The following is a 26319-nucleotide window of genomic DNA, read 5'->3' as shown; positions in this document are numbered from 1 at the left end:
GAATAAATTGATTTAAATGGGTGTGTCTGTTTAAAGAGAAATAGTAATACACGGTGCTGCTTGTGGTGGGGGAAGTTGGGAAAGTTGATGCATGATTCATTAAAGTGTGGGAAACATTGGCTTATTGGTAAATCATATAAATTATGCTATCTTATAGTACTATAACTTCAGTGATGTTGTTAAACAAAAACCTCACAGCCATTGGTTATTTATTTATTTATTTATTTATTTTAGAATGCTGGCTCTTTAAGAATCTTTTAGTAAAGAAATTGAGAGAGTTATTTGGGTCCTTGGTACCTGGCATTAAAGTTAATTAAGCAAAAACACAATCACTTTAATTGGTTGGCTTCTAGTAAATTAAAAAAAATGCGGGGTGCCTGGGTGGCTCACTCGTTAAGTGTCCGCCTTCAGCTCAGGTCATGATCCCAGGATCCACGGATCGAGCCCCACATCGGGCTCCCTGCTCGGCGGGAAGCCTGCTTCTCCCTCTCCCACTCCCCCTGCTTGTGTTCCCTCTCTCGCTGTGTCTCTCTCTGTCAAATAAATAAAATCTTAAAAAAAATAATAAAATAAAAATAAAAAATAATGAAATAGGGGCACCTGGGTGGCTCAGTCGGTTAAGCATCTGCCTTCGGCTCAGGTCATGGTCCCAGGGTCCTGGGATGGAGCCCTACATCGGGCTCCCTGCTCCGCGGGAAGCCTGCTTCTCCCTCTCCCACTCCGCCTGCTTGTGTTCCCTCTCTCGCTGTCTCTCTCTGTCAAATAAATAAAATCTAAAAAAAAAACAAACCCCGCATTATGTCCAGTGCTGTTCTATTGAGAAGTTTCGAGGACTTCCTGGCAAGAGTAGTGCACTCTGATAAAAGCTAATGCTCCTCCAGGGGTAACTTAGCATGATACATACACCAAGCACTATGCAGAAGGCTTTTGTTAAATTTAACCTATCAAAAGTTTGGGAAGATTCTTTCAGTTTGGGTTTATCTATGCTAATATCTAGTGAGGAAAGTAGACAGCATATTATTTCTTCCCCTGGGAAGCAGAAAAGGAAAATCAAAATATTTAGAAGATGCTTTGAAATTAATTTTATTCAGAAAATATTTTTAGAGATATTAGAATATCTGGCAACCAATTTTTGATATTAAATTTGGTTTTAGTTTTATTAAAAAAATTTTTTTAATTTATTCATTTCAGAGAGAGAGAGAGAGCACATGCGCCTGTGAGCCAGAGAGAATGAGCAGGGGGAGGGGAGAAGGGAGAGGGAGAAGCAGGCTTCCTGCTGAGCCGGGAGCCCAACGTGGGGCGCGATCCCAGGACCCTGGGATCATGACCTGAGCCGAAGGCAGACGCTTAACGACTGAGCCACCCAGGCGCCCCTAAATTTGATATTTTAATGACCCTAGCATGTGTACATACAGTAATGCACTTATTTATTACATTTCACCTATCATCAGGTTGTAAAAGGGCATTGTATTTACCTGCCCCCGGACCCTTCATGGAATTTATATGGCCTCTGCTGGGTTTCACTTTGCACTTATTAATAATTTAGCACTGGGATAAAAATAAAAACAGACTCTCATCTTACAGTGTGAGAACATGGGTCATGTGTGCTAAGTCATGCAGGTAAGATGAGTAGCTAAACCCTGTGGGGTATCCAGTCTAAAGAAGGATTTCTTGTGGACTGTTGCCTCTCCTGCAGAATGGCTGCCTCGAAATTAAAGGGAATTAATGTAATTGCTCCTGAGGAGGGAAATGTAGTTTTGCTTTTCAAAGGTCGTTGTCTGAGCTTTAATTACACCATCCAAACCCAGAAGCCTTTTATAGCAGCTTTCCCTTTTAGCAGAGGTAGTCAACTTTCCAGTGGTGCTGCATCTTTAGGCTTGAGAAATCACTGCATTATAACCGACTCTCTTTATAGGGTATAACCTACCCATTAAGGCCCAGCAAAATCCTGTTTTCATATTGGTTACTCAAAAGGGGTTTTAAAGCTAGGTTTGGTTTAAGTGGATTTTTCTAATTATTTGAGCTGCAACTAGAGCTGTGATTCTCCCTTTGTAGAATCAGTGACTCACGTCTAGATCATTCTTTTACGGTGGTTTCATTTTCTGGGCTGTTTTGGTTTCACGTTCGATTGGCTTTGGTTGGTGTGTGCCCTATCAGACTGTCAGACTTACTTGTCAAATGAATATAGAGCTTTCTTTTAAACGCTGGAAGTCTCTTTTATGTATTTATTTTAGTTTCCTTTCTTTAGAGAAGACAGAATTAAGGTGTTTTCTAGTTCTGAAAATGTTAATAATTAAAAATGCATGTAATATATTGCTAGTGGGATAGCTTAAAACTCAAAGGAAATTTGTAAGTAAAGAGGAAGATCCTGCTTTTTAAGAACTGAGACCCTGCCACTCTTGCTGAAATGCACAGGGTTTTGAAATAATGCCATTAATTCTAGGTAGAGAGGATCTTTGGGAATAAAATTTGATTCAAACTGTAGAGGAAAATGACCAATGTCCTCAGCTCAAAGTTAAGATATTAAATTATACTTAGAATAAAATCGGAGTCTGCCTATGGTTTGTATTGCTCTGCACTATTTGGCTTGGTTCTCCTTCCCGTGTTCTAGCCACACCGAGGATCTCTGTCCAATCACCAAGCTCTTTCCCTCAGCAAGGATGGTGCCCTCGTTATTCCTGCTGCCTGGCAAGCCCTTCCTCCTCTTCCTTGCTTTCCCTCTTCCTTGCTTTTCCATGGACTGTCCCCTGCAGATCTTACCCTACATGTCTACCAGGGAGCCCTCCCCGTGCCTTCCCTCAAGTAGCCCCTTTCTATTCTCTTTCCAGAACCCTGTTTATTTCCTTTTTAGCACCTATCTCAGACTGTATTTATTTTGTTAACTATTGTCTTTGCCCCATAATGTAAATTCTATTAAGAGAGGTACCAGTACCTGGCACATATTATATAGTCAGTATGCTGATTAAGTTGTTTACTGGTTTTAAGAGCTCCTTTTGTTTCTTTAAGATTAGTTTATCATGCTGGGCCAGAGGGATTTATTTAAGTATCCTCGATGTCAACAGTCAAGCCAGTGTGTTTTCTAGTGCTCTTTTTAAAAAAAATTATTTTTGAATATTTTTATTTATTTATTTGAGAGAGAGAGAGAGAGAGAAGAAACCCAAGAAGACTCTGCACTGAGCATGGAGCTCCATGTGGGGCTTGATCCCACAACCCTAGACCACGACCCCAGCCGAAACCAAGAGTCGGGCGCTTGACCGACTGAGCCACTCAGGTGCCCCTCTAGTGCTCTTACCTGCATTCATTTTCAGTTTTGTTGTGATTTATTTTACTGTATTTTATTGTACTGTGAATGCACAGTACAATAATGGAAGTAGAATTGTTCTGCTCCCAAAAGGGAAAACTCTGCCATTGTATCTGTTCAGTGTGCCTTGTAAACAGCCCTGGATGGCCTCTTTATGGATCTGCCCTCTGTCTCTAAGCTCTTACCCATTTCTAAGCCAAAGGCTGCAGTTTAGCTTCAAGCCGAAAAGGAAATTTTGGCAGCTTGGTTGCTGTCTTTTAAAGGTTAGCATTATCACCATGACTGACAGTTGTCAAAGTGGAAAAAGGGAAATGCAAATTTGGTGAGTAATTAAATTAGTTTTGTGTCATTCTTTGGTGGTGTTCTAAATGTTGCTATTTATCTGTCTTAGGTAATCTATTTAAAGAAGACACCGGAAGAAGCCTACAGAGCACTCCTATCTGGCTCAAACCCCCCCTATCTTCCGTTCAGGTATAACTCTTGTGAGATTGGGCTAATAGCACTTGGCTAGACGGCTGCTGCTGTAGAGTTGGATTGCTGTGTTTTTAGTTGTCTTAAGACTGTGACCATGATGTTATACAGAATTAAATGAGATGGTAGCTTTTATTATTTTATTTTTGCAGAGTTCTTTTCCCCCTATCTAGTAAGAATAAAATAGCTTTTTCCTTTTAGGAATTAATTTTCTCCTTGAATTCTTTCTGTATCTTGACCTTTCAGCACAAAGAGTGCCTGATTTATGAGCTAATAACCATGTCAAGATTTGATTTGTTAGATTTTAGTACTCTACATCATTGATTCATCCATTCAGTCTTTCATTTCATGAGCATGAGTGAGCTCTGACTGAATGTCGGGGCTGGGGATAGAGAATAAGACCCTCAAGGTACCTTCCCAGAGACACATGTTCAATGGGGACCCGAAATGACCTGTTGAGCACATGAATCTAGCTTATATCTTGAGGAAGGCTGTTTCTCATTATAGTGTTGGAAAATACTTTTTAAGTATCAGCTGAAGAAGGTTTTTTAAAAATTTCCGGTAAACTTGAGCTTGTTTAAAAAATGGAAGGGAACATATAGCCAAACTCCTATAATAGTCATTTCTGATAGAATTATGAATGATTCTAACAGTTTTATTTTTGCTTTTTGTTTATTTGTGTGTCCAAATCTACAAACATCTGTAATTCTTTTTTTTTTTAAGATTTTGTTTATTTGAGAGAGTGAGCAAGAGGGCATAAGCAGGGGGAGGGGCAGATGGAGAGGGAGAAGGAAGCTTCCCACAGAGTAGGGAGGCTGACGTGGGGCTCGATCCCAGGACCCTGAGACCATGACCTGAGCCGAAGGCAGGTGCTTAATGGACTGAGCCACCCAGGCGTCCCAGCATATGTATTTCTTATTGCTGCTAATCTCATAATTACCGACAATAATGAAAGAAAGGAAGAGCAAAGATTGAGGAGGCCTCTTCGTCCGCCTTCCTTACTCTCCTGTAAACTCACAGAGGGCAGGTCTTGGTGCCTGACACTTAAAAGTGATTTTAGCAAATATTTGAATGAATAAATCAAGACTAAATCCCTTCAGATCCAAGGGGTTCCCATTTCTGTTTCTCAGGCCATAGGAGGGAGCGTTAATTAGGCACAGGGTGGGTGTCAAGGTTGGGAGGAGGAATGGGGGAGATACTGCCTAATGTGCTTGATCTGCTTGATCTGTTTGATAGTCTCAGGAAGTCAGAGGAAAGTAGTGAGAGGAAAATATCCTCCAGTGATCTAGGGGATGAACTAATTAGCTACTGAAGGGCAGATAAAAAGTGACAGATTATGTATAGAAGCATTTGAACATGGAGACAAAGCTTGTTTTTTCCTTCCACTCCTAATGGCTTCTATAATTTGAAAGCCTTTGTAAAATACAATTCTAATTTTTATTTTTATTTTATTTATTTATTTATTTTTTTAAAGATTTTATTTATTTATTCATTAGAGACAGAGAGAGAGGCAGAGGGAGAAGCAGGCTCCCAAGGAGCAGGGAGCCCGATGCGGGACTCGATCCCAGGACCCTGAGATCATGACCTGAGCCGAAGGCAGACGCTTAACCATCTGAGCCACCCAGGCGCCCTACAATTCTAATTTTTAGAAAAGGGTAATTATTTTAGTCAGTGTGGGCTACTGTAACAAAGTAGCATAGACTACTATGGGTGGCTTATAAACAACAGAAATTTATTTCTCAGTTCTAGAGGCTGGATCAGGGTGGTCATGTTCTGGTGAGGGCCCTCTTCAGGAATGCAGACTGCTAAGTTGTATCCTCACATGGTAGAATGGAGGAGAGAAAGATCTCTGGGGTACCTTTTTTTTTTTTTAAGATTTTATTCATTTATTTGAGAGAGAGAAAAAAAGTGGGATGAGGGGCAGAGGGAAAGGGAGAGGGAGAAGCAGACTGCCCGCTGAGCAGGGAGCTTGACGTGGGGCTTGATCCCAGGACCCCAGGATCATGACCTGAGCCGAAGGCAGATGCTTAACCCACTGAGCCACCCAGGCACCTCATGGGGTGCCTTATAAGGGCACTAATCCCATCTTGAGGGCCTCACCCTCATGACCTAATCACCTCCCAAAGGTCCCATCTCCTCTAAAACATCACCTTGGGGGTTAAGATTTCAACATGTGCATTTTGGGGGGATACCAACACTCAGTCCATTGCAGTAATAATGAAAATATTAATCACTCTACTAAGTTCTAAGCCTAGTGGTTAAGAATATATGCCTTGGAGGCAGAGACATTGGGTTTGAAGGCTCATTCTGCTTTTTACTACCTGTAGAAAGGATAAGCAACTTGAACAAGTTACTTCTACTCTCTGAGCCTCTGTTTCCTTTTCTGTAAAATGGCTTCAGGCTGTCCTGGGAATTAAGTGAAGTAATGCATTTATCATTATGTCTGGCACAGTAGCTGGCTTTTGTTATTCTCCATGTTGTTAGTACGATTACTATTATTAATAAGAACTAAGGATTTTCCACATGGATATAAATATGAATAGAAAGTATTTCTTCTAATGATCACACCTTCTAGTTGGGGCAAACAGATCTCTAGGCACATTAATTGACTGTAAAATAGTTAGGTTGTATAAAAATAGAGGATAAGATTAATTCTTTTTTTATTAACATATAATATATTATTTGTTTCAGGGGTACAGCTCTGTGATTCATCAGTCTTATACAATTCACAGCGCTCACCATAGCACATACCCTCCCCAGTGTCCCTTCCCCCAGCCACCCCATCCCTCCCACCCCGCTCTACTCCAGCAACCCTCAGTTTGTTTCCTGAGATTAGGAGTCTCTTAGGGTTTGTCTCCCTCTCTGGTTTTGTCTGTTTCATTTTTCCCTCCCTTCCCCTATGATCCTCTGTCTTGTTTCTCAAATGAGGATAAGATTAATTCTGACAGAGATTTGGGAAAGTATCAGACTCATTTAAGCTGAGCTTTTATTTATTTATTATTTTTTATTTTAAAGATTTTATTTATTTATTTGAGAGAGTGGGCGAGAGAGAGCACGAGTAGGGGCAGGGGGAGAGGGAGAAGCAGACACCTGGCTGAGCAGGGAGCCCGATGTGGGGCTCCATCCCAGGACCCTGAGATCATGACCTGAGCTGAAGGCAGACGCTTAACCTACTGAGCCACTCAGGTGCCCCTAAGCTGAGCTTTTAAAGCTAGATAAGAGTTTGGAGAATGGATGCACTATGCACTATGGTATGCACTATGGAAAACCCTGGAGGTGTGAGATTTCTAAGTTGACCTCAGAAGTTCTCTGTGGGAGGAGTACAGTGTCCGTGGTAAGAGAGGGGTCGTGTCTGCACAGGATTACTGAGGCACTTTACCCAGGGACAGTGAGGGCCCATTCAATTTGTTTGCTAAATCGGAAATCTGTTTGCAATTTTTTTGGTTGTTATTTTGAAAAATAACACACACAGCTGGAAATTATAATGCTGTAATATTTGTAAAATTGTAATGTCAGTCAGTAGGCCCGCTGGACAGTGTAGCTATTTAAAAATTTTAAGTGGAAAATATATATTAAATTTTATGCTGGTGATATTATCCATTCAGAAGTCAAGGAAGATGTATTTCTCTTTCACTAGCTAGATGACCCTTGCTATCCTTAATTGTCAATTTAGGTGAAGATATTGGAGGAGGAGGAAAGAATAAATTCTTTTAATCATAATTATATGTTTAGCTTATATGTGCTAGGTAATTAATTTGTTTCCTGAGAACTAGAATTTTTGACTAATTAAGATCAGAATGGAAGAAAAGATAGGAAGAAAATTATTACTTAACATAGAATTAAGCAATAATTATTATAATTATAGCCTATTTTTCTAAATTGTTTTTATTTAAATATTTGAAAATAGAAATATATTAACATGGTTCAGAAATTTTTTTTTTTAAAGATTTTATTTATTTATTCATGAGAGACACACAGAGAGAAAGAGAGAGAGAGAGAGAAGCAGGCTCCCAAGGATCAGGGAGCCCGATGCAGGGCTTGATCCCAGGACCCTGGGATCCTGACCTGAGCCGAAGGCAGACGTTTAACCATCTGAGCCACCCAGGCGCCCCTAACATGGTTCAGAAATTTAAAAAGTATGTAAGGTTTACAGTGAAAACTCTCTTTCCCACCCTTGATTTTATCGCTTTAATTTTTTCTGGATAACTTCTGGTATTTGTTTCTTCCATATCCTTCTAGAGTTTCTTTATGCACATATAAGCAAGTAAAGATATATGTACATTTAAAAAAATTCCAGTATAATTAGTGTTTTATTAGTTTCAGGTGTACAATATAGTGATTTAGCAGTTCTACACGTTACTCAGTGCTCATCACCATAAGTACACTCTTAATTCTTTTCATCTCTTTCACCCATCCCTGCCTTTCCCCCACCACCTCCCCTCTGGTAACCATGTTTGTTTTCTATAGTTAATTCTTCTTTTTTGTCTCTTTTTTTCTTTGTTTTGTTTCTTAAAATCCACATATGAGTGAAATCATATGATATTTGTCTTTCTCTGACTGACTTATTTCACTTAGCCTTATACCCTCCATATCCATCCATGCAGTTGCAAATGGCAAGATTTCATTCTTTTTTAATGGCTAACATATGTCTTCTTATTTTTCATTTTTATCACAAAATGTAGCACACTGTATATACTATTCTTTTTTTTTTTTTTTAAAGATTTTATTTATTTATTTGAGAGAGAGAGAGAGAATGAGAGACAGAGAGCACGAGAGGGAAGAGGGCAGAGGGGGAAGCAGACCCACCGCTGAGTAGGGAGCCCGATGTGGGACTCGATCCTGGGACTCCAGGATGATGACCTGAGCCGAAGGCAGTCGCTTAACCAACTGAGCCACCCAGGCGCCCCTGTATATACTATTATATACCTTGATTTTTTTCACTTAACTCGCCTTGGATATCTTTTCATATCAGTACACAGAGAGCGTCCTTCTCCATTCTGTATTATTTCTGTGTAATGTACAAGAACACGTGTAACCAGTCTGACATGTAGACATTTAGGTTGTTTGCTATGATTTCAGTTGTAACTTTTCAATTCATGTGGTCTGAAATGTATTTTAGAAGAAAGAAACTGAGACACTACTATGGAGAAAATTATAGTGTTGTGGTTAGATGTAAAGGGATTTTAGTAATCTGTTTGCATAAAGGTATTCATTATATGAAAAAAGAATGGTTAATGAAAAGATGAGGCATTTCTTCCTTGGTTTAGGCACCTGTTTCCTACTAAAAGGTTGAATGTAACTTGAACGTAACTCTAAGTTTTACCTTTCTGATAGCCCAAGACATCAAGAGTTGTGTTTACATTAAGCTATGTTTCTAAACCCAGACTCTTCATAAACCATACATTTGAAGCAGAAAATACCACAAAGTAGTGTAAAAAAATGTAGTTGAAGAAATAGTACAGGTTTTCTGGAATTTGACTAAAGAAACTTACTTTTTTCCTAATGCTAAGATAAGGTGGGAGTTGGTTTTAGTCTCTAGCCCAGACCAACTAAGGCTAATGTAATATTAACAAGAGTCATCTTACAGTTCTGGTCAGCCATCATTGCCTTGGCCTTCATTTGTAATCTGGATTCTGTCATCCACTAGGTTTTTTACATCATTTATTGTTATACTTTTATCTTCGTTGTCTAGATTTCTTTTTAATATGCTATTGTAGTAACACTTTTTTTTTTTAAAGATTTTATTTATTTATTTGACAGAGAGACACAGCGAGAGAGGGACCACAAGCAGGGGGAGTGGGAGAGGAAGAAGCAGACTTCCCGCTGAGCAAGGAGCCCGTTGTGGGGCTCAATCCCAGGACCCTGGGATCATGACCTGAGCCAAAGGCAGATGCTCAATGACTGAGCCACCCAGGTGCCCCTCAGTAACACTTTTATTTAAAAAACAAGAAGCCTTAAAGGGACGTCCATTTAAGTGTTACCGTTTTATTGTTGAAAAGTTTTTAAAAATGAAGACCAGTTTGAAGGCTTCTCGAAGTGTGGTTGGTGTCTTTATGTGCCTTCTTCACTGAAATGCCTGTTTCTATTTGTTCTCTAAATTCTTAGTGTGTTTCTAATAAAGGGGTTTTAAGGCTACTGTGAGTTTAAATAACATTGTTCTTCAAGATTTATTCCTTTAACAAAAATTTATCTGAACAGTTTCTTCTGTTAAAGCCTTTCCTCATTTTTCTAGAGAGGCTTGGCAGGTCCTTCGCCTGTAATTCCCTATTATATTTTGTGTATTGCATTTTGTTCAGGCCCCTTTACATTTGCCACATACATGATTAAAACAAATGTCTTGGGGCACCTGGGTGGCTCAGTCGGTTAAGCATCTGCCTTCGGCTCAGGTCATGATCCCAGAGTCCCGGGATCGAGTCTCGCATCAGGCTCCCTGCTCAGCGGGAAGTCTGCTTCTCCCTCTGATCCTCCCCCTCTCGTCCTTTCTCTCTCTTACTCTCTCTCTCTCAAATAAATAAATAAAATCTTTACATTGATATGTAATTGACATCAACACTTTCTAAGTTTAACATGTACAGCATAATGACTTGACATACATATGCTGTGAAATGATTATCACAATAAATTTAGTTAACACTCATCACCTCATATAGTTACAAAAAAATTTCTTTTTGCCCTTTTGATGAGAACTTTTAAGATCTATTCTCTTAGCAGCTTTCAAATCTACCATACAGCAGTGTTGACTGTAGTCATCATGTTGTAGATGACATCTTCAGTATTTATTTTATAACTGAAAGTTTGTACCTTTTGACCACCTTCACCCAATTCCCCAATTTACTGCTTGTTCTTGATTACATTAATTATAGTAGACTTTAGAGATAGTTGAATTTCTGGCTTGGTGTGACACTCGAGGAGTGTTTGTTGTGACGTTATTGTTTGCAAGTCAGTCTTAGTTCCATTAAGTTAATGGAATTAAGTTCCATTTAATTGTAAAGCAGTTGTGTCCAAAAATATACCTTTGCTTTTATTGAGGATAGCCAATATGTTTGTCAAGAGAGACTTTAGTTAGGGGCGCCTGGGTGGCTCAGTTGGTTAAGTGTCTGCCTTCGGCTCAGGTCATGATCCCAGGGTCCTGGGATCGAGTCCCTTGTCGAGTTCCCAGCTCAGTGGGGAGTCTGCTTCTCCCTTTCCATCTGCCTCTCCCCCTGCTCATGCTCTCTCTTTCTCTCTCTCAAATAAATAAATAAAATCTTAAAAAAAAAAGAGTGACTTTAGCTGAAAACTAGAGGAAAAGGGTATTTTTCACCTAATGCAGTTCCTTGAGTCCATCCATCTTTCATGTTGGCTTGGCAGTTGGCCTTCAAGGGAACAAGAGGCCGTTCACTTATGGGGTCAGAGTCAGCAGAGTTTGAACTGGCAAGCCTAGCATGAATCTTTCTAGGTACTTTTCCTTTCAGTGTATTACCAAATTTATAGTCTATACTATTGACCAGTTGTTCCATGAATTCATATTAATTGTGCTTGTCTAAGGTCTCATGAGACTACCAACTCTTAGTGGAATTCTCAGATTGTCTTCTTTGCAGTCAGTGGCCCTGGTTTTCAAATCCTCCCTCTCTGATGTTCATAAAACAGTGTTGGTGAAAACTCTCAGCCTCATAAAACATGGAGAATTGCACAACTCTTCTTTTTGATTTCTTTTGTGCTTTTAAATTCGTTTTATAAAACTTACTTCTTTGTTTATGGGTCTATATGTGTTGACTTGGTAAGTTTTTTTGGTATTGATGATGGCTCATAAATCTATTGAAAGCAACTTTTCTATGACATATAATATAAAATGGAGAATAAAACTATACAGACAATAAATAACATCCAGGCTCCCAGTTTTGAAGACAAATACAGAAAGCATGATTTGAGAAATAATGACTAGGTGCAGAGGTGAGGTTGAGGTAGGGTGCTGTGCTGACACCCAATGGAATCAAGCAGATAGGATGTTGAATGTTCTGTCTCCAGCTGTTAGTTTAGTTTTTTCTTTTTTTTTGGTGTTGGTTTTTTGCAGGTCTCTTCCTGGATAGGTCCAGGAATGCATTTTTGTGTGGCTATTTTATTTTAGGTTGGAGAAGAGTCTAGAACTTATAGGTAGTACTTCCCAAGGTTACGTTGGTTCTCATATTTGGTTTTTAAAAGTCTGAGGGGCTTTAAAAAATATTGGTGCCTGGGTTCTATTCCTGGAAATGTTGACATAATTGGTGTAGAGTATTGGGACTTTCAAAGACTTCCTACAAATTTCCAGTATGCTGGCAAGGTTGAGAACTACTGTGGTATACGATCTACCGTGGCAAAATAAAAAGAAAAATAAATGAATAAAAAGATTCAAAGGACAATTAAATTTAGAACTCTCCATCTTGGAGATTTAAAAAACACATTCTCATTTGAAAGATTCTGAATGGTTCTGAGTGATAAAGAAACCTGTTTAACTTTGTTTAACTCAGACTTTTCCAAAATACTTCATCCTGAATCCCTTTCTACTCCCCCACAATTCTGTTGATATCTGGCAGTACCAGTGTTCTGAACACTCTAGGACACATTTCCTGATCCACACCTGTGTGAAACAAAATAGATCTCTTGGGATTAGAATAATATGCTGCCATTTATGGAACTGTTTTTGTACTGTTTCCTCAGAGTCTTGGAAATAGATGGCTTATCAAATAATGGTATTTTATCTAATATGAACAGGAACACGAAACTTTTAGAGTAGGTGTGAGGCCAGAAAAACTTTCCTTATGGGAGGATCCACAAACCTCCCACTGGCAATCCTTTAAAGACATTTGACATTGAAATGAATCCATACTGTTTGTATTAAGGGAGAGGTTTGTTGTGTTTGGGGGATGACCCCTAGTGATATCCCAGTTGCTGAGCTATGTCTTAATGTGGGAAATCTCTGAAGCAATTACTCTAGATCATCTGGGCATGCCAGAACTTGTAGGTCTCTTAACAAAGGCTCAAAGGGGTCAACCACTTAGAACTTGGCATTAGGCTGCCTTCTTTCTTCTAAAGCAAAGTAAACATGTGCTGGTAGATGTTAGATGTAATTATAAAATATATCTCTTCACAGAAAATGTTGAACCAGATATTTGTTAGCTTAAATATGATATTGTGATTTTTGTCAAAGTTTATTTAGCAATTAACTTTGTATTTCAAAGGAAAAGTTTTCCTTATCATGTTTTTCTTTTGAGTATCAAAAATGTAGAAACAAAATTTATTTTATGCTTTTCAGTGTATCTTATGATGGCTACCCTTCTGCTTCACAGTGTTGATCTTTGGGGTTATTTCTGCCCCCATGGATCTTTAATAAACCCTTACTTTTAATGCTTGGTGTGATGAGAAAGATCTGCATTAGTTTTGAATAGTGAGGATGTGCTAGTTTCCTGAGTGTTGAAAATAGATGGGAGTAGATAGCTTATCCATTCCAAACTATTCAATCCATTCTCAACAGCTGAGACGTGTTGAGTAACTTGGACCACCATCAAAAGCAGACTCTTTATCAGATTTTTCTTGTTAAAGTAGTAAATAAGTGCCATGAGAACAGGATCTGAGAACAGAAACAACTGTCAGGGTCTCTATGACTCACTAAATACATGTAAGGAAGTGAGTTACATCTATTCTTTTTTTTTTGGAACATGGCGGTGCTTCAATGGTTTGAGTTGTGAAAGTTGGTTCAGATGACTTTTTTTGTTATTCCTATTTTGATGGTCCCAGATCTGTGTTACCAAGTTTCTATAGAATAGTCAGTGCCAGACTTTTGTACTCTTTATAGTACATTTCTGATAGCCAGTCTTAGTTGATAAAGATGGTTTAGAAAACTACTTTACATTAATTTAATGTATTTACATTAATTTACATCAATGAATTTACATTTACATTAATGAATATAGTTATTTTGTTGAATGTCTTGTTGAATGTCTTTTCGGTACCTAAACTAAAGGCAATTTGCTATTATTTGTTATTTTTTAAAAGATTTATTTATTTATTTGAGAGAGAGAGAGAGAGAGAGAACATGAGCAGGGCAAGGGGCAGAGGGAGAGGAAGAGAGAGAGAATCCTCAAGCAGATTCCGCACTGAACACGGAGCCGGATGCAGGACTCTATCCCAGAACCCTGGAATCATGACCTGAGCCGAAATCAAGAGGCAGCCCCTTAACTGACTGAGCCATCCAGGAGCCCCCAATTTACTACTATTTTTATCTGTAAAGCAAAATTAGTGTGGTTAAATGGGTGTCACCCACATCTTGATGAAAGGCGCAGAACACAGAGGTCTGTTTTTTTTTTTGGTGCCTATTATTGCTAGTTCTTGACAGATTCTATTCTGCTTATTAGTTTATGTGACCTTTTAAGCCATGATTTAGAGATGAATTTTTACATATCTGTTTCTTTGGATGAACAGAGTGATTAGTGTGTAGCTTTATGTTCAATCTGAAAAGTGGGATATTCTGTGTTCTGTTTTTTGTTAGGTACTGGTCATGCTCAGCTTTTGGCCCTGCCCCGGGAAGCCATTTGATTTTGCTCTTTGAGTGGGAGATGGCTTTGTTCTTCCCACGAATTCTCAGCAAATTCCATCTTGTAGTCTTAGATGATATAAGCAATCAGCTTTTTCTTTTCCCTGGACCTGGTTCACATGTGTCATGGATTTGTTCAGAGATTGGAAGTCAAGTATAATTTGGGTAATGATGTGTAGCATTTTGGGGCATTATCTACTTATGAAATATCCATACAATATAGTCTAGAGCCAAACTACCTAGTACAGTAGCTACTAGCCACTAGTTATGTGTGCTTTTGAACACTTGAAATTTGTTTCGTCCGAACATTTTGAAGATTTAGTATAAAAAAAGTAAAATATCTTCTTTATAATTATGTTGATTACATGCTGAAGTGATAATTTTTCAGATATATTGGAGTAAAAAAATATTACTCATTAATTTCACTTGTTTCTTTTTACTTTTTTAAATATGGTTTTGAAAAAAAATTAAAATTATGTATTGACTCTCTTGTGGATGGCATCATATTCCCATTGGACAGCAATGCTCTCGATTGTGTTTTTGTTCCTGTACATTAAAGATTGTTTTATATAATTTTTGCTTTGAGAAGTCAGTAGTTCCCAACCACTGGAGTTGTTCAGATATAAGTTGAATGATGTCTTGGTAATGATCATTTATTCATTCATTCAACATCTACAGCATATTAATGTGCCCAACACTGTGCTGGCCTCTGGGCATGCAGACATAAAGGACACATTCTCGGTCCTTAAGAAGCTTATGATCTTGTGGCAGTTATGTAGATGGGATTCAGGTCAGTGCTTGGAAGGGTGTTTTCATGACCTTTGAGGTCCTTTCCAACCCATTGCTCTGCAGGTATTTGCATACCTCCTAACCACCTGTTATCCAGAGAACTTACTGAGAATCATGGAATCAAAACATATGTAGATCATAGCCATCCCCAATATTTCTTCATCCAATTACTGTCAGCTCTTTTATTCTTCAGTAGTCTCTATATTTTAAACCCTGTGCCTCTGTTCTTTATTCTTTCTTCATATCAAACAACCTCGTTACCAGAAATGCCTTCTCACTGCTTTGTGTGATTATAGTCTTTCATTTCTGGTTTTGTCTCCTCATTGTTAACATTTACAAGGTTGCTTCTTTCTGAGTGATGGTCTAGATGCTTAGGTTACAAGCAGTGGTATGTTAGTAAACTGGCTCTGTAAGTAAAAAGTGCTTGTTGATTTCTATGGTGTAAATACACCCACCAATGCTGATTCGGTTCTCAAAATTCCTGAATATTCAATAATCACTTATTGGGAGCCTATAGGAGACAGTTCTATGACACTAGTGGACTAAGCCCTTTCTCTTTGTATCTAATTGTGCATGGTGGTTCTTGTTTTCTTAAATTTAATTTTTCTTCTATTGCTTCTCTGCAAAATAAATGCAAAAATGTAAAAATAAAACAAAAATCCCAACTGCTTCGTCTGTTCAGATATGCATTCATTTAGTTTTTCATTCAGCAGATACGTATTGACTGCCAACTGCTCCCAAGGTCATAGTTACTGGGTTTTTATAATGACTTCATAATAGCTTTATGGTTCAGTTGACTATTATGCTAGATGTCGCATTTAGAAAGAACTTTGGCGGGATAGGTGGAGCTTAGATGGTCAAGCATGAGGTTGGGTTAAATTTGTATCTGGATGTGTCTAGACAGCTATTGGGGTATTAACTTATCTCTGAATGAAGAGCAGCCTTGTGTTTACTTGCTTGAGAGAGTTAATGCAACGCATGGCAAAACTATCATGACAGATAAAGGTAAGAGCTGTGGTTTTCCCAGGCAGCATGGTGGGTGCAGACTTTTTCCTGCAGTTGAAGTCTGTGGACTTCAGTGGTCCTTTATGGGGGAGGTAACAATACAACATGCCCTCTTATTTAACTCAGCAAATATTTGGCTCAGTAAGTATGAATGAGTGAATGAATGAATACATGGATAAATGAGTAAAAAAAGGCAAACCAGGAGTTAAGTAAACAGTTGGGAACTGTAATTGCAAATAAAAACTGTGGGACTTTAAAACTTTCTATCACATCAATATCGTGATTTAAGTTCTAAAAGCTCTGTATAGTCTCTCCAAAGTGTCTGGGTTAAAATAAAAGTGTGTTTAATACCACTTTACTTAATTTAAATGTTTATTCAGTATCTCTTTTGTGCCAGGCAGTGTATCAGGTACTAGGGAGAGAAGGGTGAGTAAAAAATGTATAGATCCTGCCTTCTTTGAGACTATTATAGAGAGAGCGGCAGAGTCAAATAAGCATGCCACAATATAATTCAACTATAGTTAAGTCCAATAAAAAAATTTGGGGACCTGCTCCAGCCAGGGTGGCATTGAGGTTTTTCCCCGGAGACTTTGATCTGTGAGCTGGGATCTGAAGGGTGACCTAGTCAAAAGTGAACGGGAGAACATGTGGCCAGCAGGAGCAAAGACCTTGTGGTGAGAGCAGAAGGCTCTATCCGAGGGGCTTAGGCAAGGCCTTGTGATGGGCAGATTGTGGCGGAGCATGATATGAGGAGGCCTAGGCAGGCGGGGTCAGATACCACCAGGCCTTGTATTCATTGATGATTTGAACTTTCCCATGAAAGCAACGGAAGTTAGTGAAAAGTGACTGGATCAGATTTACCTTTAAAAAAATATCACTCTGGCTGTTGTGAGAAGACTGAGCAGGAAGGTGAGGCATGGGTGTGGGAAGGCTGTTGCAGGAGTCCGCCTGAGAGGTGGTGGGGAAATTGGGGAGAAGTCAGTGCAGGCAAGAGGCAGTTAAGAGGGAAAAGCAACGGAGCACGGTGGCGGACAGGATGAGGGGAATTGAGAGCTGGAGGGACATCTGGGCTCTAGCTTCAGTGATTGTGGAAGCTGCGTCTTTTACGAGACAGGCAGTGTTGGAAGACCGGGTTATTGTTGTTGTTTTGGGGTGGGGCACCTGCAAGAGAGTCTTCCCACACAGTGAGATGCCTTAGGACACCTAAATGGGAAGGTCGTGTGTGTGGTTGGCCACACTGTTTTGCAGTTTTAAGGAGTTTGTGCTAGAGAGAGCAATTTGAGGATCATTTGCAGATTGATGGCAATTTATATGGATGAGATTGTGTCAGGCAGTTCTCCAAATGTGCTCCTTCCTACCAGCAGCATCGATATCCCCTGGAAACCTGTTAGAAATGCAGATTCTCAGGCCCTGCCCCAGACCTATTGGATCAGGACCTTGGGTGGAGCCCAGTATTCTGTGTTTAAGGAACCATCAGGTGCTGCTGATGCACTCCCTTTAGTCCTGGGTTAGGGAGAGAGCACAAAGTGACAGGAATCTGAGTCTGGGATTGAATGTTAAGAAGCTCTAACTTTTAAGGATTGGGAGGCGAAGGATGGCTTTGCCAAGGAGATTGGGCAGGAGCTGTGTTTGGAGAAGTACAAGAAAAATCCAGGAAGCCAGTGAATAGAGTATTCAAAGGAACGAGATACTTGTTGCCGACAAGCTCAGTAAAATGATGCTTGGGAAATGTTCCCTGGGCTTAGAAGAAGCAGATCCAGAGAGACAGAAAGTAGATTATTGCTTGCCAGGGATGGAGAGGAAGAGTGAGCAGTTACTGTAAATGGGCACAGAGTTTTTTTTTCGGGGAACACAACTGTTTTGGAATTAGTGGTGATATGAATTATGAATATACCAAAAGCCACAGCATTGTGAATATACTAAAGGAAGTCACTGAATTGTACACTTTAAAAAGGCTAAATTGTGAATTTTATCTGAATTAAAAACAAAGCCCCCCCCCCCCCCCCCCAGCCCCGGGCTTAGCAATATGGAGATAATGGTGAATTTAGTGTGAAATATTCATGGCACGGATGAGGGTGGAAACAGAACAGAGGCTGTTAAGATATGAGAGTAGGGAAAATGGAGGCCGGGAGAGAAGTGATCCTTCAGAGAAGTCTCGTTTTATTTTATTTTATTTTATTTTAAATTTTTAAAAAAGATTTTATTTATTTGACAGAGAGAGAGAGACACAGCCAGAGAGGGAACAGAAGCAGGGGGAGTGGGAGAGGGAGAAGCAGGCTTCCCGCAGAGCAGGGAGCCCGACGCGGGGCTCGATCCCAAGAGCCTGGGATCATGACCTGAGCCGAAGGCAGACGCTTAACAACTGAGCCACCCAGGTGCTCCGGAAGTCTTGTTTTAAAGGGGAGGCCAAAGTGAGGGTGGTGGAGGGAAGATACAGAGTCAAGAAAGTTTGGGATGGTTTTTCTTTTGAAGATGGTAGAGACCTGAAAATGTTTAAATTCTGTTGGGAAGGACCCAGGGCAGAGATCTGGAGAAGAAAGTGATTGTCAGTTGTGTTGAATAATGATACAGTTTCAGAGTTGAAGGGACTTCTGTGGTTAATGGTGTTTTCCTAACCTGGAACTCCATATCATACAACAAAGTAGGCGAAAAATAATCCTGAAGCAAAGTTCCAGTTTAAACTTGAACATTGTGTGGGGCAGGAATCCTGCTGTCTTCCAGGGCCAACCATTCTATTTTCAGATGGTTTTGACTATACTGGGGGGGGGGGGGGGGGGTGTTGAGGGAAATCAGCAGGGAAGAACTGATTGATCACAGGGGAGATAATGTTTCTTTTATAGAATAAAACCTCTCTGCTTCTTAAATGGACTTTAATCTTATTTCAGTAATTTTCTTCATTCTCACTCCCCGAAGGACCCAGTGCTGCCAATTCCCGAAACTTCGGGAAAGTTTCTAGTATTAGTTGGGTTGATTCTCTGACTTTTTTACTGGTACCTTAATATTCAGTTTTCTTGGTTTTGTAATTTATTACCACTCATCTCTCTGATTTCCAGCTTTTGGAATTTTATTGCTATTTTCTCCTCTCTTATTCTCCCTGAACTTGTTGGATTCTATTTTTAAAAAACCTTTCAAAATTCTCTTTTTAGTGTGGTTTTGGTAGACACATGTGTCCAATCTGCCACCTCTACCTTCTCTCTCTCTTCTTTTTAAAGATTTTATTTATTTATTTTATTTTTTTTAAAAGATTTTATTTATTTGACAGAGAGAGACACAGCAAGAGGGGGAACACAGGCAGAGGGGAGTGGGAGAAGGAGAAGCAGGCTTCCCACCGAGCAGGGAGCCCGATGTGGGGCTCGATCCCAGGACCCTGGGATCATAACCTGAACCGAAGACAGACGTCCAACGACTGAGCCACCCAGGTGCCCCATAAAGATTTTATTTATGTATTTGACAGAGAGAGAGGGAACACAAGCAGGAGGAGTGGCAGGCAGAGGGAGAAGCAGGCTCCCTGCTGAGCAGGGAGCCTGATGTGGGACTCGATCTCAGGACCCTGGGATCATGACCTGAGCCGAAGGCAGATGCTTAACTGACTAAGCCACGCAGGCGCCCCTCTACCTTCTCTTTTTCTCTCTTGTTTTTTCTGCCAGAGAATATGTAACGTGTTTTTGTATCCCTTCACTTTTATGGTTACTCTCCTTTGACTAAGTAGGAGGCAGTTTGCAGTAATAAGCCATTTCTCTTGCTCGGTATGGGGGCAGGTTTTGGGAACCTATTGTCTTTGTGCAGCCGTCACGAGGATTAATCACCCTGAGTAATGGGTATAATCTCCTTTGGTGTGTCATCTCCTTTCCCCCATTCTGAGAATGTGACCTCATTTTATTGCATCCCTTATTATATTTCAAGCCGTAAACTTCTCCCTGACTTTCCAGCCTGCTGTGACTGCTTTGTGTCCTGATTCTGTCCCCTGGCAGGTTTACCTGGCCCTCCTCTCTCCAGCCTGTAGATTTGACCATCAGGTCACCAGAGCTCTTTTCAGGCCCCAGGAAAAACTGTGGCTGGGGTAGGACAGGAGATGTCATGATCGTCTCACCAAACTTTGCAGAGAGAAAGACAGGGTCTGGCTCTTTTCTGATGATTTATGCATGTGAATTTCTTTAGGTGACTCTAGGTGTGGGAAAATATACTTCAGAGAATAAGGAGTACCTCCAATTCTTACAATTGTCTTACTCTTTTAAATAAAAAGAAGTGTTTTTTTCCCCCCTTTTCTTTACTAAAGCAGTCATTTTTAATCGAAGGCCTGTGGAGAAAGTACAGAGAGTTGCTGAATTTGGATGACAAGAAAAGAGTCTTTGGTTTCACTAATCTTATAACTGATAAGATTACATTCAATTATAAATGTTAGAAATAAACTGTAGTATTATTAGCAATACAAATGACTGTCACAATCAAAATTACAGATATTTTTATATCCCATTATAGTTTTTGCATGCATCTTATATATTTCATGTATCTTATTATTTATGTTCATTCCTTCTTCAAATTATAGTCATTATTAGATCTACTAGATCTTGTTTATGTTAATAAAACAGTAAATAATTAAATATTATGGTATTATAAGTTTTTTATATTTTGATAATTTGACTGAATTAGCCTTCTGTTATTCATTTATATTTTATTTTATGCATTTAAAAACACTATCTGAAAAAAGAGGTTCACAGGCTTCATCAGATTGCTAAGGGGTTCATGACACACAAAAGATTCTGAACCCTTGTCCCAAAGAGACAAGTGCCTATAAAGGAATATGTGATTATTTATATAAACTACTATTTTATCTTGGATCCCCAGCTACACCTTTCTCTGGTTTAGTCCATTAAAATTTGCTTTTTAACATATGGTTTACGTCTTTACAAGGTATTGGAAAAGGGTCTATTTTGGTTTCCAGTGACCCATGAGTTCAGAGGGCATTAAAAAAAGAAGTCTTGAAATCAAACTTACTTATCAAGAATAACCCTTCTTATTTACATAGGTTAACTTTGAAGTTTCAGGACTTAAGCATTTCTGTTAAGTCGCTTTTCTAACTTACTGTTTTTGTATGAGGTTGTCAGGATGCTGAAACCCAGTGATGTTGAAGCTCCATTTTAATTCACGGCTTAGCAGCCATAGGTTCAAGTTACCTTGGATGGTTGTGATATAAAACTCAGTTTTATGTTAATTATATGTTAATGCCCTTCAAGGTCATTTTCTCTCCAAGGAACATCATCATCTGGCACCTTCCCCACTGCCGCCCTTGGACCGCCTTTGTGTGGTGCATTTGACTTTGTCATTGGCAGGTGCCTGACAGCTCTGTTCCTTTGGGTCAGCAATGGGGGCTGGGCAGAGAGACAGAGCCTTGAGGTCAAGTTTCTTGCCTTGGACACCTTGGAACATTGCTAGTGTTAAAGCTCCAGTGCCAGTTCTTGCTTAACTGACCTGAACTTGATACTTCAGTTTTATGTTGCCTAAAGCAAGTCTGCTAAGTTGCTCTAAAAACTTGAATAAAGTATGAAGTACTCAAATTTCAGTGCAGTAGATTCCCATTCCTTTTGATACAACACTTCATGGTGCATTAGAAGCTCCCATTGATCCTGAGAGGAGATTGTTTGGAAGCGTGACTGAGTTTTCCATAGTTTTTTTTTGGGGGGGGGGGGTTGGTGGGAGAGGTGGCATTTAATCCAAGAAAATAACAGCTAGCTTCTGTTGACCTGCCCACATTGTCCTCCTTACATTTTTATGCTTGTATTTACCATATTCCTGATAGGTGGTTGTTCCTCTGTCAGAATACCTTTAGTGATTGTGAATCTTTTACTGATTGTGAATCTTTTACTTAATGAAACAGTCCAGTTCACTGTTAATAATATAAAGAAGAGTCATAATATTTATTAGGTGCTTCCTATATGCTAGGCTCTTATATGAAGGACTTTACATTTATTAAATGCAATCTGACAACAATCCTAAGAATGGTAGATACCATCAGTAACATCGTTTCAGAGATGGGAAACCAAGCAGCAGAAGTAAAATAACTTGCTCAAGGCTCCAGCCAGTATGTGGCAGAGTTGGAATTTGAACAAAGGCGATCTGACTTCAGAGCTCAGGTTCTTAGATCTGCTTTTCTTCCTAATTCTGCCTATTGGATTAAAGCAATTTCAGAAATGCTTCATTGAAGCTGTAAGAGTAGTTAGCTAGTAGGATCTGATGTGTTACATTAATTTACCACATTGACAGCTGTGAAGCCAAACAAGCAGTCTTCAGTTGACTTTGGTATTTTATTATTTGAATATTCTGAATGTGCATTTTTAGCATTTTTTTTGTGTGTGTTTATAGGGATGCTTCCTTTGGAAATTGCACTTACAATCTCACCATCCTCGACTGTTTGCAGGGAATCAGAAAGGTAATAATAATTCTCCTTGCTATAGTTGGCACAGAAGTTTCAAAATATGAAAAAGGAATAATGTCAATATCCTTGTTTGCTTTGGAGAGAAGAGAAGGCAGGCAGTTAGCAGAAGGCTTTCCACTTCTTGATGGAATGATTGATCTGTAAAATATAGCCTGTCGAGCAAATTGAGGGGTGCCCCGGGGGTAACTCTCTAGCTCCTTATTGAAGTAGAAGGGGTTTCCCTTTCTCATTTAAATGATTCCTCTTCCTGGGCAGACGTATTGCTTCTATCTGCCTCTGTGCTTGTGACATTGCTTTGTCACCAGCTCAGCTTCCTTATCAAGCTCGAGCTTGGTGTGGGAGAGATAGGAAGCCACTCTGCACCTCTGTTCATGTAGAGGAGAACATTTCCATGTAGGTTTCCTACCTGGATATTATTACATGCCGGTAAAGAAGTAAGTGGGCCAGATACTATTATCTCATTGTTTTAGCTGAGGAAACAACCCCAGGGAGGTTAAGTCACTCTTAGGGCCACAGGGAGTTATTAGCAGGGCTCATTCTAACTCACATTTCCTTATCAATTTGGAGCTTTCTAATATCCTATCAGGGTGTCTTATAAATCAATGGTTTGTCAAAGTGTGGGGCTCGCTAGAGATGCAAATTCTCAGTCCTTCTCCGAGACTGACGGAACCATAAATTATGGGAGTGGGGCCGTGCAGTCTGTGTTTGAACAGCCCTTCTGGGTGATTTGATGCACTTTACAGTTTGGAGGCATAGTTATTTAAGTTACTCATATGTATAATGGAGAAGTGAATCTAAAATATTTTTGAGAACTTTTAGAACTTGTTCTTGAAGCATTGATTTACTGAAAAGTCATGCATGCTATACTGTGAAGTTTTTTTTTTTAATTTTTAAAAAGATTTTATTTTATTTATTTGAGAGAGAGAGAGAGCATGAGCAGGGGGAGGGTCAGAGGGAGAAGCAGACTCTCTGCTGAGTAGGGAGCCCCACGTGGGGCTCGATCCCAGGACCCTGGAGATCATGACCTGAGCCGAAGGCAGACGCTTAACCGACTGAGCCACCCAGGTGCCCCTATATTGTGAAATTCTAATGAAGGTTCAAAGTACATCATTCCATCTTGAACATATAGCCATGATTTATCAGTCAGGAATGTACATATTGCATAGCCCGTAGGCAAGTGTCCTTATGGATTATAGATACACTATGAGCATGATTCTTGTTCTAGTTTCTTTTGAAATCTGATGTAATATAAGACTGATTTTGAGTTGAGAAAATTGGTATGATAAGTATGCTAGTTTTATGTATGTTTTTGACTTTGATATTTCATTTAAAATGAATTTAAACTCTGTAAAAGTTTAAAATAGTTTCAAATATTTTTCTTTCCACTTAAAGACTGTCAAAATACTCTAGCTCACCCTGCAAGTAATGTCACCAACCCAGACTTCTAGTATCACAAGTTAAGAACCCTTATGGAGATATTAGTCAATATATAATCCACAATTACAGCATTTAAGAAGTATGCCCAAGGGGAAAAAACAAGTAATTTATTATTGTTATTGTTGTTGTTGTTACTGTTTTGCCTATTCTGCCATCTGGTACAGGCTATTTCTTTTATAAATGTATGAAGTTCAGGAAGAGTTCACACTGGAATATCCCCGCCTGTTATGGTAGCTTGGTAACTGGATATAGAAATTTATGACATCCTTCCTGTTAGAGAGGAAAGGTGTGACTTTGTTCATGGATAAGGTCTTCTGTAAATTTCTTGTTTCATCAAATGCTGGGGTTTATTTTTCCCAAACACAGATGAGATTTTAGAAGATCTGACAGATGTTCAACATGTCTTTAAGCAACTGAGACACATTACCTCACTCCACCTTAAATAAACCCCATATTCTGGGCAATTGCCATGGCAATGAGTACCAGACTCCTAAGAGTGTAGACAGAGTATGGCTGCATTTTTGCCTCTTTAGGAAGCATATCTTTCTGATTTTGTTGTGTTGGCATCATCATAAGCATAGTTTACATGGGTGTGAACTACACACAGAAACATACATAAATACACACTTTAAATGAAGAGAAAGGAAGGAAGTTTGAAGGCCCGGGTATATTTTTCTCACTTCTTTCACTGGAATGGTGCATATGGATCCACTTAAGTTGCTTTGTTTAAAGGTAAGATAATTTAAATAACTTGCTTTGCTTCTAATAGTAGGGGTTGACTAACCCAGTGTTGTCAGGATTTATCATTTATAAGAATCACCTAGAAGGCATGTTAACATGCTGATCTACCCCCAGAGAATCACATTTAATAGTTCTGGGATTTAGGGGTTTAGGACTGTATTTTAAATCTAAATTACTGCAAGTGCTTCTGTTGCAGGTGATCTGTGTTCTGCATTTTAGAAAACATTGGTCTCTGTTTTGAAGAAACTGTTTTGAAGAACTGTACTGGAGCTTGGCTTCATAGTTTCTTCTATTTTTAATGACTTGAATATGTAACTTTTAAAAGTAACAGTGGTTTTGTATTCTATTATAATCTGTACAGCTTCATGACTTATAAAATAAAAGACAGTCCTCTTCAAAATATTATATCTGAGCAAGCTGGATAGTTTTTAAAAGTTCTAAGTCATTAGTTATAAAAAGGAATAATGAATGTTCTCTTTTTGTTGTTAAAAATATCAGCTCTTCCTCTAAATCGTAAGAGCAGTCAAGTACACTTTTACTCTTTCAGTAACTATGACCAGAAAACAAACGCTCTCAAAGAGTTTTAGGAACAAATAAGGGCCTAGGAAGTAGAAATGCCCTTTTTGCTAAGTATCTCATTAATGATAAAAGGAAAACAAAACCTCCCAAGAATATTCTTCTCCTATCTGAAAAGTTAATCACTATTATAAATCCTATCATAGTTTGATATGAATTAATTGCATAGTTCCCAATAGGTTTTAATTCTACATTTGCTAGTATGTTCCATTATATATATAATTAATTTATTACATATAAAACTAATGTAAATTAGGACTCTAGATATATTTTGTGGAACATATTTTCATGCTTTTCTAAATGTTAAGTCCCACTTGTGAGAAAGTCTCAATGCAAAATTACCAATGTTAGAAGATGATATCTAGATATGCATTATGAATGAAAGGTTTCAAGCTTTTTCCTTCAGGTTAGTGAGAATCATTTGTGAGCAGGAATTCTAAGAATGGCTAGAGGACTTATCAATTTGGTGTGGAAAAACTAATTCAAATTCTGCTTCTAGGGATTACAACATGGATTTTTTGACTTTGAGACATTTGATGTGGATGAATATGAACATTATGAGGTTTGTACATTTTAATTTTTTACAAGATATAATCCATGTTAATTAAAATCCCCTGCCCCCCATTCTCCCCTCTGCCCCCCCCAACACTCAGGTATAGCAAATTGAGTGGCTGCTAAAATAAAAACATTCTGGAGTTTTCTGTAGTTGTCAGTTTTGTCCTTTCAGCTTTGGTTATTGCCTTTGAACCAGGAATCACCAAAATTTTAGTTTGGGAAAATGTCATATCTATAATGTTCTTTCACCAAACCTCTGTCAACAGTTACTTTGCACATTTAGTTTATAAGAAAAATAATTTCGAAGTACAGTTTGATAGTGAAACTGAGTTTCTGTTATTTTAAAAATTCAGGTTCTGTTTAAAACAAAACTGGACTTGTGCCTTGTAATATTTTTGACTGCATAAATTTTATTTTGAAATATGGCTGAATTTATCTAGTTGTAAGAGTTGGCTGAATTTT

At 38.9% G+C, this 26319-nt stretch overlaps 1 protein-coding gene across 6 annotated transcripts in view; it reads left to right on the top strand.

Annotated features, from left to right (window-relative positions):
* CDC14A (cell division cycle 14A) overlaps nucleotides 1–26319 on the top strand; it is a 181561-nt gene that overhangs the window by 59564 nt on the left and 95678 nt on the right. For 5 of the 6 annotated variants that reach the window (XM_035017924.1, XM_035017928.1, XM_035017925.1 and 2 more), the window contains 3 exons: nucleotides 3693–3772; nucleotides 22476–22542; nucleotides 25802–25864. In XM_035017924.1, coding sequence (XP_034873815.1) covers nucleotides 3693–3772; nucleotides 22476–22542; nucleotides 25802–25864 — 210 coding nt within the window. The remainder of the gene's footprint in view (nucleotides 1–3692; nucleotides 3773–22475; nucleotides 22543–25801; nucleotides 25865–26319) is intronic. The other variant, XM_035017926.1, reaches the window with a different exon arrangement.

The sequence above is a fragment of the Mirounga leonina genome, unplaced genomic scaffold (assembly GCF_011800145.1).
Source record: "Mirounga leonina isolate KUSES-001 unplaced genomic scaffold, KU_Mleo_1.0 Mir_173, whole genome shotgun sequence".
Taxonomy (NCBI): Eukaryota; Metazoa; Chordata; class Mammalia; order Carnivora; family Phocidae; genus Mirounga; species Mirounga leonina.
The sequence above is the reverse complement of the archived record's forward strand: the minus strand, read 5'-3'. Positions and strand labels throughout refer to the sequence as shown.